Below are 12,339 nucleotides of genomic sequence, written 5' to 3' on the forward strand. Positions count from 1 at the left end.
TTAAAAGTTTTCTGTGGAACGAATGGTGCCAATCAAGAACCTTATAACAAACTTACCCTGTAAGAACGATTTATTCATATAACAATTGTACATCTGAAAGAAATTAAAATTTCCTTGGACATGAATGAATGGCTTTCGTCGATGCTTCAGGCGCATGGTGTGTCCGTCAGTCCTCGCTGCTTTCGTTGATCTTCGGTGTTGGGACATGCCACCCATGAACGCGCGCACCGGCAGAGGGCGACCGCCGATAGTCATCCCTCCGGACCCCCTTCTCCCCCTCCAACCCCCAAACACCCCCTCTCTCTCTCCCGGACCATCCCATCCCCTCCCCTCCCTAAATAGAAGGAGGTGTCGTGGAGCTCTGGCAACAGACCCACAATTGAGAATGGGTCTTTGGGTTGCATCGCGACCAGCGAGGATAAATCAGTCGAGCCAGGTGATTCTCTGTTCGGCGGCCACCAGAAAGCATGCGGATCCTCAGAGAGCACGAGGAGCCCGCGAGCTCACACAGGAGACCGGCTCCGGCTGAAGCCGCCTGATGCTGTCATGAGGAACCTGTGCGTAAAAGCGGAACGAGACGCGAGACTTGTTGGATTTGTGAGCGCATTTACGCACCGCGGATAAGCGAATAAACACTTTGGCGCGCGCTCACGGCTCGCCAAAATACTCAAGCGAACACTCAAGATGGATAACATACCGTTTTTCCTGGCCACCGTGCTCATTTTCTCCCTCGGGTTCAGGATAGAAGAGGGCATGTGCCAACACTACTACCTCCTCCGTCCCATTCCAAGCGACAGCCTGCCCATAGTGGAACTCAAGGAGGACCCGGATCCCATACTGGACCCTAAAGAGCGGGATCTGAACGAGACCGAACTCAGAGCCATTTTAGGCAGTCACTTCGAGCAGAACTTCATGTCCATCAATCCTCCAGAGGACAAGCACGCGGGACAGGACGAGCTGAACGAGTCGGAGCTCATGAAACAGCGTCCCAATGGCATCATGCCCAAAGAGATCAAAGCCATGGAGTTTGATATCCAGCACGGGAAGAAACACAAGCCCAGCAAGAAGCTCAGAAGACGGCTTCAGCTGTGGCTCTGGTCCTACACCTTCTGCCCGGTGGTGCACACATGGCAGGACCTGGGGAACCGATTCTGGCCCCGTTATTTGAAAGTGGGCAGCTGCTACAATAAACGGTCTTGTTCGGTTCCAGAAGGGATGGTTTGCAAACCTGCCAAATCCAGCCATTTGACGGTTTTGCGATGGAGGTGCGTGCAGAGAAAGGGTGGACTCAAATGCGCCTGGATACCCGTTCAGTACCCCGTGATATCAGAGTGCAAATGCTCCTGCTCGAACTGAAATAAGCTCCGCACTCATCCTCACATGCACTGTCCCGTGTAGGAATGTATATTTGATGTATATGTGGTGCCATTTTAGGTTACACTTTACATTGGTGTTCATGTTACTGTGTAATTTCATACAAAAGTACTGACAGAACTTTGCGTACTTAACATGTGATTCTTGTCTCTCTTGTTTTGTGGAGCTGCTTGCTATTATAGTCATTATAGTAAATAATTAGAGTAATAACATGGACACTGTAAAATGTAAAGTGTGGTGCCTGATTCATTTGTAAAAAGAACTAAAAGGTCAGTATTTGCCTATAATATCCAGTGTCTACTGTAACGTTGGTTGTAATGTAACTATACATATTTATGTCGAAGAACATTTCGCATTCAAAGTGCGTTTATTGAAGGAGTTCAAAGCTTTTTCCATTATTCGGAAAAAAAATACTTTATACACCTCAGACAGGAGAATATAGATTACAGTCTTGGTGTGCTGTAAATATAAGGGGAATGGAAAATAACTGCTCATGTAAATTAAAAGAAACTATTTATTCTTTATGTCCATGTAGTCAAAATGCATTTAAAATAAAACCACTAAAAATGGCATGAATTGTTTATTTTTTTTTAATTCACTAATATCTAATTTAGTATTTAGTGACAGCAGTTTGGTTGTAACAGTTTGATTGTGGTTCTCACTTTTTATTGATATTTTAGCCAATGTTTTAGTAATTTTGTTGTGCATTAAAAAAAAATCTGAAATATCTTTGAAAATATTTTTACAAGTTATGTGTAGATTCAAACTAAGTTTGAGTCAAGTATGGCAACCCCACCTGTGTGGTTAAATGTTAAAATGACCAAAAAAAAAAATAATAATAATAATACAAAATTTGGGTTTGTCCACGACCCAAACTGAAACAACTCAGATTTGAGTTCTAGTTACAATTTTATTTTATTTTTAATTATTTAATCCTAAATTTAACTAAATGAACACTCTTGTCAAATACCTGGAATATCCAGGTATTCTATTATTATTATTATTATTATATTATTATTTTTATAATTTCTTTTTTTTAATAAGAATAATAATTTCAGTTTTATGTTTTTACTTTTGGTCGACTCTAATAACTCTATTCTGTACACTGTATTAAATCTGATTAACATGCACCGCATGCAGTAAAACTCACTAGTCGCTATTTATAAAGTCCTCCATGCTGATGTGACACTAATTGAGGTGATATTATTTTAATTTGACTTATGAAGTCAAGTCTGGATCGTAATGGACAATTGGTGATTCGTATTCCTCAGAGGGAGTGGATCAGTTACTTTGTTTTTTTTCCTCTGAGACGCCATTCCGTCCTCAGACAGTCTGAAGGGTCTTTGTAAAAGGATTAAAAGTTAAAGACCTTCATTTTCAGATTCTTTCATTTAATCTGTGTGGCGCCTGAAACACATGCTGGATGGATGATCACATGTAAAAACATTCTCTGCTCTGTCTGCTGCCTAAAGTCTATTGGCATGAAAAGAACAACTTGACCTCGCAGAGGAATGAAGATACTGATGTTCCTCTCTGTATCGATTTATTTTAAGCAGCTTTTTTGACAAACGTCACATATATGGCTTTTCCGTTTCACTAAACTGATATGTAAATGTCACAATCCTGGATTTTCAGGAGTCCAAATTTTTCTTAGAGTTAACCATACATCCTTATATAAAGGATCTTTATTAACATCTGCTGTATGATTACATGATGAAACTCTTAAAAACAGTTTCCAGAAGTGATGAGAAGAACACATTCTTGTTGCTCAAAGAACCTTTCACTAAAGTATTCCCAAAAAATTTGGAGTGAAGAATTTTATTGATCTAAAGAACCTTTCTCCTGTATACAGAACCTCTTTGAAATCAATTGGTTCATTCTAAAAATAAGCCAAGTGCCCAGGAACGTTTCAGAGGTTAATTAAATAAAAAGAGTTAATGTGAAGAACATTTTAATATTCGACTTAGGACAATTATTCTGAAACTGTGTTTCTGCGACAAAAACATTTTTGTGAAAAATGTCTTCAAGATCAGTATTGTCATAGAGAAAGAACATTTTTCTACTATAAAATGGAGTGGAAAGATTCTGCACTCTTAAAAATAAAGGTTCTATATTGGCATAGATGGTTCTATGAGGAACTTTAATCAGTGGAACTCGTTTATTGCATTGACAGTGATATAGAGAAAGGTTTATTTGATTTTTATGAAACCTCTTAGGAAAGCAAAGCTTGTTTGTTTTTGCTCTTTGGTGGCATAGTTCACTCCTTAAATTAAAAGTTCTTAATTGGCATTGATGGCTCCATGAACAACCCTGAACATTTCTGGAACTTGAACATTCTACAAAGGTTCTTTATAGAAGATACATATTCTTTGGATCATTAAAAATGTTCTTCACACTAATCTCTTCAAAAATATAGGTTACTTAGAATATGCCAGTGATGCTATAAAATCACATTTTTTGGTTCCTCAAAAAACCTTAACAAAATTCTGTATTGAAATCATTTGCATCTTGAACATTTTTTTTACCATCCATTTAATGTGATTTAATTAGATTTAAAGTAGTATCTAGAGAATTATGATTCACTCATAAATAAAGCTCGCAAAATTTTGCAGCGATGCCATAGAAGAGTCCTGTTGGGTTTCTCAAAGACCCTTTAAGTGCTAGCATATGCTGGAATTGTTGGCAAAATCTTTATATTTAAGTGTAATTTTGAGAGTCAATAGCAAGCACAAGAGGTATTTTTGAAAGTTATGTATGCGTAAGCAATGACATAACAGTTAATACAAAATGAAATGAAAGTTTCGCTCATGCCAAAAGAGTGAATCCTACTTTTGTTGCATAGATTTTGACTTAATCCACCAGTACATTGTCCAGCGTGGCTTTATTTCTTTTCACAGTATAAGGAGGGTTTATGGGAAGGAACATTACGTCTTTATATTACTTCTCAGCTCACCACAGAATAAAAACAGTGTCTGTTGTTCCAGCTTTCCAATAAGCTTGCTAAGATTATGGACCTGTCAGTCCACTCTACTTACTGTAGTATGCCAGTTTCTTTCTTCATCATCATCATCATCATCATCATTACACAATGGTATTGCACCAGTGTGATTTTCAACACCACCTTACTGCAACCTTCAAACCTAAACACTTATAGATGCTCCGAATGATCCCGTTTCATCGCTCTCAGGGCACCGCATCCCGAGAGATATGACTGGAAACTTCATCTGGCATAGAAACATGCCACCCAAGTTCTGGAGTCCATCCAGTATCACTAACAATCAGGTGTGAGGAACAGTTGCCCCTCGTCCCGTGATGAAAGCCAGTCTGGCCACCCAGGCGCTCTCTCTCTAACCATGACAGAGCGGAAAAAGCTCCAGTCATTAAATGTTCAGATAGTTTTTTTTTTTGCACAGACACTCCCTTGAAGAGCAAGCCTCTCATTGGTGTGAACTCATGAGTTTTTTCTTGATGACTGGACCAAATAGCTGGCATTCAGAGGATGGAGGAAACCCAAACCAATGGAACATGGGGACGTGAGTAGGTTTGTGGGTGATGCCAATGGGCTGGAAACTCCACACTGAAAGAGCACCAATATCACTTGCAATTATGTGACTGAGAGATATTTACATAATGATTCAGTGATTGAAAGTTTGAAGTTTAAGTCTGAACATTTTAATCTTTACTATTTTCTTGAGTAAATTTATTTGTTTGAGAAGCAATGCTGCAAAAGAATATGCTGTAGAATAAGACCTAAATGGCTCAGTGGTTAGCACTGTCGCCTCACAACAAGAAGGTCGCTGTTTCGAGTCTCGGTTGGGCCAGTTGATGTTTCCGTATGGAGTTTGCATGTTCTCCCATGTTCGTGTGGGTTTCCTCCAGCTGCTCTGGTTTCCACCACAGTTCAAAGACCTGCGAAGTAGGTGAATTGAATAAGCTAAATTGGCTGCAGTGTATGTGTGTTAATGTGAGAGTGTATGGGTGTTTTCCAGTACTGGGTTGCGGCTGGAAGGGTATCTGCTGCGTAAAACATATTGGCAAGTAAAAACATGTTGGCGGTTCATTCCACTGTGGCAACCCCTGATAAATAAGGGACTAAGCCAAAGGAAAACGAATGATTAATGAATATATTAAAAAAACTGTAGCCAAAAATACTAAAATAAAAAAGTATATATAAAATAAGAATAATATAAAAATAAATAAATCATAGGGAGTCACTGTGGCGCAGTGGATAGCACGATTGCCTCACAGCAAGAAGGTCGCTTGTTCAAGCCAAGGCTGGGTTAGTTGGCATTTCTCTCTGGAGTTTGCATGTTCTCCCCGTGTTGGCGTGGGTTTCCTCTGGGTGCTTCGGTTTCCCTCACAGTCTAAAGACATGCAGATCAGGTGAATTGGATAAACTAAATTGTCCGTAGTGTATGTGTGTGAATGTGTGAGTGAATGAGTGTTTCCCAGTGATGGGCTGTGGTAGAAAGGGCATCCGCTGCGTAAATACATATGCTGAATTAGTTGGCAGTGCATTCCGCTTTGGCGACCCCTGATTATTAAAGGGACTGAGCCAAAAATAAATAAATAAATTATGTACATATAAATGATGTATTATTGTATTATATTATATATATATATATATATATATATATATATATATATATATATATATATATATATATATATATATATATATATATATATATATATATATATATATAGATAGATAGATACAATTGATAGATACAATATATAAAGATAGATACAATATAGATAGATACAATTGTTGATAAATGAAGAACCAAACAAGGAAATAACATAAAAAGCCATTGACAAATTAGGTTTTCATGTTCAAATTTTATATTTAAAAATCTGTTAAATAATATGATTATGAATATATAAGTTATGATAAAAAAAAAAAAAAAAAAAAAAAATATATATATATATATATATATATATATATATATATATATATATATATATATATATATATATATATATATATATATATATATATATATAATATATCTAAGAAAGATACAAATATAAACATATATGGTTGAAGTCAGAATTATTAGCCCACCTTTTTCAGCGTATGTCTGATAATATTTTTTCTTCTGGAGAAAGTCTTATTTGTTTTATTTTGGCAAGAATAAAAGCAGCTTTTAATTTTTTAAAAACCATTTTAAGGTCAAAATTATTAGCCCCTTTAAGATATATTTTATTTAGATAGTCTACAGAACAAACCACCATTATACAATGACTTGCCTAATTACCCTAACCTGTCTAGTTAACCTAATTAACCTAGTTAAGCCTTTAAATGTCACTTTAAGCTGTGTAGAAGTGTTTTGAAAAATATCTAGTCAAATATTATTTACTGTCATCATGGTAAAGTCATCAAAATCATTCTATCATTAATTTTCTTTTCGGCTTAGTCCCTTTATTAATCTGGGGTCGCCACAGCGGAATGAACCGCCAACTTATCCAGCATATGTTTTACGCAGCAGATACCCTTCCAGCTGCAACCCATCACTGGGAAACACCAATACTCTCGCATTCACACACTACTGTATGGACAACTTAGCCTACCCAATTCACCTGTACCACATGTCTTTGGACTTGTGGGGGAAACTGGAGCACCAGGAGGAAACCCACGCCAAAACTATATCCTAAATCTACACAACAAAAATAAATAAAATAAATTATTAAATTTAATTCATTTAAATTAGGGGTGTCACAGTGGGGCAGTGAGTAGCACGACTGCCTCACTGCAAGAAGGTGGCTGGTTCGAGCCTCGGATCAGTTGGCATTTCTGTGTGTTTGCATGTTCACCCTGTGTTCATGTGGGTTTAAAGACATGTGCTATAAGCGAATTGGGCTGGGTTGTCTGTAGTGTGTATGTGAATTGGGTGTGTGGGGGGGTTTCCCAATGATGGGTTGCGACTGGAAGGACATCCGCAATGTAAAACATATGCTGGATAAGTTGGCGGTTCATTCTGCTGTGGCGACCCCTGATTAATAAAGGGACTAAGTCAAAAAGAAAATGAATAATACAATATAATATAATATAATATAATATAATATAATATAATATAATATAATATAATATAATATAATATAATATAATATAATATAATATAATATAATATAATATAACCCTCAGCTTTGAATATTAAATATGAAACATGATTGGTCTTGGACTTGTGGACCTTATGTTTTATATACATACATGTATTTGAATCACGCTCAGGAGTTCCATTAGAGTTTTGTTTGTTTTTGCTTTCAGCCACATTTTCTTTTGAGCTTCCAAAAAACCTGAATCAGCCTCAAACTGTGAAAGCATATCTAACTGCAGAACTGAGAAATGATGTTGTTTTTAACACTGGCATTGAAATGTGTCACTTTACAGCTTCGACTTGTCAACATTTCTCATATTTTATGAGGAGTGTGACATTAAAAAACAACATGTGGTAAAACTCTTTATTATAGCTTACATTTGCAGTTATGTGAATGATGTCAGGAAGAGACATGTATCAACACAAGCCTCAGGCTGGTATCTGTCATTTCCCTGCTATAAGGAAATTCACTTCACTTTAGACATGTTTTTTTCACTCTTAAAACCCCAGCATTATACATACTCATGCAGTATTTAATTAAATTGTCTTTATTATTCAAATGCACATGCTGGTTCGCTCTCGGCATGTCTTGGACTAATAAAATGCTGTTTTTAGTCACCTTTAAAAGCGGCCAGATGCTGCAGTGGTATCTGAGGGCTCTTGAGTATGATATCACGGAGAAAAAGGTCAGCATGATCTCAAGTTCATACCAGAGATCATAGCGATGGGGTCAGAGAGATGATTGCATGTCAGATGTTGGAAGATCAGAGCTATATTTGCAGACATTCAAACTCAAATAGACTTTGAAGCCAGTACCAGATATGATTAAAGAACATCTCCTTGTTAATAAAAGGGAAACATTAATGCACAATCACCTGGACTGTAGACTGATCCAAATCCAAAAAGATTAGCAGTGTGTAGAAAATGTATACTTCAATTTGTAAAGTGATGTTGGCTTGAGAAAGTCAACATACTGTTATATTATTTAAAGATATTATTATTATTATTATTATTATTATCATCTCCTCCAAGGGCTTTAGTGCTATATTTGGCCCCAAATATAGCCAAAAGCTGTGTTCCGCATTTTAGTTTGTGGCTATATTTTTTCAGGCTTCTCAGATGTAGAGTTTTACCATTAATACTTTTTAAGTATTATATTTTCGACAAAATATGGCAAGCCATTTTTTTTAATTAAGTCCAAATTCATTTTCATTAATGTGACTAATATGAATGTCACCAATTCAACATTTCTAGTAAACTCCATATTAGCAGTAAAGAAAAATGCTTTCCTTTTACATGTTCTTTCTCTTTCCTCTCCACCTGCGTGCTTTCTCTCCATCTTTGCATGTTTAACTGATTTGGTGGAAGCACATACACTACCTGACAAAAGTCTCGTCGCCTATCCAAGTTTTAGAAACAACAATTGCTAGAAAATATGGCTTCTGGTTGATCATTTGGTGTCAGAAGTGGCTTATATGAAAAGCAAAGGTCTGTAGATTACATTTGTTTTACCGAAATAAAATATGATCATGCTTTGATTTTTAATTATTTAATTAGGACAGTAAGGTCTGACTTTGCTTAGACAAAAGTCTTGTCACTTGACTGAAAAAATATTTAGAATATAAAGTCATAGTGCAGTGGAAAAAGAATTAATATTGTGTATCACTCCCATGAGCTTGGAGGACTGCATCCATACCAAGAGCGTAGGTTTGCACTTTACATTGGTCGGGACGGGTGAATCAAACAATACACACACACACATATATATATATATATATATATATATATATATATATAGACAAAATAGTTGAAAAAAATGTTACATAAAATGGTACATAAAAAAGTGTGGTTATGATAACCAAGCTAATCCAGCAAAAAATAGTCACTAAAAATGTCACTAAAATGCAATAGTTATACCTCAGAATTAAATAGAAAATCAGGCAAATAACTGCAAAAAGGTTAAGTTTTTCAGAAAAAAAAAATGACCACCCCTTTCATTAAGCTGGCTACAGGCCTGATAGTGTAATGTTTACTTGAATCATCTACCTTCTGCCACATTTCCAAATGATCCAAGAAGTCAAGTTATTATTTGTTGCTCTTTCAACTGGAATTGACGACAAGACTTTAGTCAGGTAGTGTAGGTAGTGTCAGGTAGTGTAGCTGTGCCTCCTGCCCACTGCATTTGACTCTCAGCACAGTCATGTTGGTTTCTCAAGCCAACATCAAAGTTCATCAATGAACTTTAGCTTCCGGTTTTTCTTTAAGTTTATAAATAGGCTCTAAATGACTAAAGCTCTGTTTCATTCCTCCAGGACAGTAGGTGGCAATGTCACTTTGTAAATTCACATGAGATGTCTGCACACATGGACCCTGTTCCAATTGACACACTTCACAAAGATTTTTCTTAAACTGCACATGCTTGCTAAGTGTATGAGTCTGTAAGGTATCCTATCTGTTGATTTGAAGCTCTGAAGTGTGCACAATAACAACTTAAAGATACTCTTTGTAAGTTTTTGACTTTTCTAAAGCATAAAAATACCATAATATGTGGAAAAGAAACATGCTAAGTGAACACACTTGTTCATCTGAAAACAATACTATACTATTCTCCTTTAAAAATGTGCTTTCGATGTCAGAATGTTTGTTTTGGTCTGAGACCTCCAGAGTACAGTATCAGTTTACAAAATTAGAGTTAGAAAAATCCAAATGAGGCGGTTTTTAATTAGCAAATAAAATAAATATTTCTAATGTAAACTTTAGCTGAGCAGCTTACACTGTAAGGTCTGACTAACAGGCATGCTCACTCCTGTTGGTGTCATCAATCTGGCAACCTGCATTTGCATGGAGTCGTCATTTTAGGGGCTGGGTGAAAAAAATCTTTCCCATATTTTGAATTTAGACTGCAATATCTAGTTCAATCCTACATTCTGCATCTTAAAGGCTGGGTCTCACCAAACTGACATTTGGCTGTTGGGCAGTGTTGGCCTGTTGTTGAGCATCTGTCAATTTAGTTTGTTTGGTGTGTTCTATGCATTGCCTCTTGTTGGGTTCATGTCAGAGGAAGTTTTCTTCATTCAGCATGTAGAATCGGCTTCTGCCAGCAGTGAAAGAGAATGCTCTGGTTAGCGTTTCACACAGTTTGGTGTGCATTTAGTGTGTTCACATGCAACTTTTGGGTCCAGACAGGACTAGACATAGACGATGCAAGGCAACAACATAATCTGTGTCCCGTGCTTTATAACCCAGTGGTCCTTGTGAAGGACCAATTATGCAATGGATAGGAGTACTGATGGGCAAACAGATAACACACTTTATTTTGATGGTCCGTTTGTTGAATTTAAGTTACATAGCATCTACATGCCAACTAATTCTGATTAGATTATAAGTAGACTGTCAGGTTAGGTTTAAGGTTGTGGTTAGGGTTAGTGTAAGTTGTCATGTTGCAAAGTTATAGTCAGTTAAATGTCTGTTGAAGGAGCAGTATCAACAGATATTAAGCAGACAGTCTACTAATACTCAAATGGACCATCAGTGTTATCGGCAAACACTGTTAGAGTAGTATTAGTACATACAGTTTGTACTAGGGATGTCAAAAACCTCATTATTAATAATTGATAAAAAAAGTCAATTATTATTAGTAGAATTGCTGCTTATTAAAGTTATTAAGCTAGTAGTTGGGTTTGGGTATTGGATAGGATTAGGGATGTAGTATTAGACACTTTTTAAGTCTGTCATTCATTCATTAATTTTCTTTTCGGTTTAGTCCCTTTATTAATCAGGGCCACAGTGGAATGAACCACGAACTTATCCAACATATGTTCTACGCACCAGATGCCCTTCCAGCTGCAACCCATCACTGGAAAATGCCCATACACTCTCATTTACACACAACAACAGACAATTTAGCTTACCCAATTCTCATATAGCACATGTCTTTGGACTTGTGGGGGAAACCAGAGCACCTGGAGGAAACCCACGCAAACACGGGGAGAACATGCAATCTCCACAGAGAAATGCCAACTGACCCAGCCAATTTCTTAATAATAAGTAAGAAATAAGTCAATAGTTCATAGTGGGAACTGGAACTTAAACTAAAGTGTTACCTATCCCCTCTCTCTCTCTCTCTCTCTCTCTCTCTCTCTCTCTCTCTTGATTAACCTATAAATTAACTATCATTAATCCTTTAACTGCCTGCTCGACCAAATGGTTGACCATATTTTGACGCACTATATTTTATTAAGAGGAGTACCTAACTTGACTAAACCTGATGAGAGAAATGGTTGTGCCCAACTGAACCTGGTTTCTCTCAAGGTTTTTTAATTCTTCACTTTCACCAATTGGTGAAGTTTTTTCCTCGCCGCTGTCGCCACTAGCTTGCATGGTTTGGGATCTGTAGAGCTGCGCATTGATAGATTTATTCTTCAGTGTTTGGACTCTCAGTAGTGATTATTAAACCAAACTGAACTGAGCTAAACTGAACTGAACTTAAACTCTGAAAATTGAACTACACTGTTTCAATTTACTATGATCTTCTATGTGAAGCTGCTTTGACACAATATACATTGTATAAGCACTATACAAATAAAGGTGAATTGAAATGAATATTTTTCCAGACACATCTAGCTTCTAGTTGTTAGTCAACTAGTATCGATAAAATGCTTGTGATAAGCCACTGTTTGTTTACCTTCAAGCTCTGCTTCAGTTGCTTAACGTGTGTGCACATAAAACAGCCGGTGAGCGCCAGCACACACACATATTATGTACATCTCGACATGCGAAAGTGTTCCTCTATATGTTTTCATCGAAGTTGTTCACAATACTTATCCATCCACAGAGTTTGTAATGTAATCAAAAGTTTACAAAT

General features: G+C 36.8%; 1 protein-coding gene across 1 annotated transcript; it reads left to right on the forward strand.

The window, feature by feature from the left end:
* The first annotated feature begins 362 nt into the window (after positions 1 to 362).
* nog3 (noggin 3) lies at positions 363 to 1,946 on the forward strand. Its single transcript, XM_056469447.1, has one exon. The coding sequence runs from the start codon at positions 685 to 687 to the stop codon at positions 1,354 to 1,356; it is 672 nt and encodes a 223-aa protein (XP_056325422.1). The 5' UTR covers positions 363 to 684; the 3' UTR covers positions 1,357 to 1,946.
* The last annotated feature ends 10,393 nt before the right edge of the window (positions 1,947 to 12,339 follow it).

The sequence above is a fragment of the Danio aesculapii genome, chromosome 12 (assembly GCF_903798145.1).
Source record: "Danio aesculapii chromosome 12, fDanAes4.1, whole genome shotgun sequence".
NCBI classification, from domain to species: Eukaryota; Metazoa; Chordata; class Actinopteri; order Cypriniformes; family Danionidae; genus Danio; species Danio aesculapii.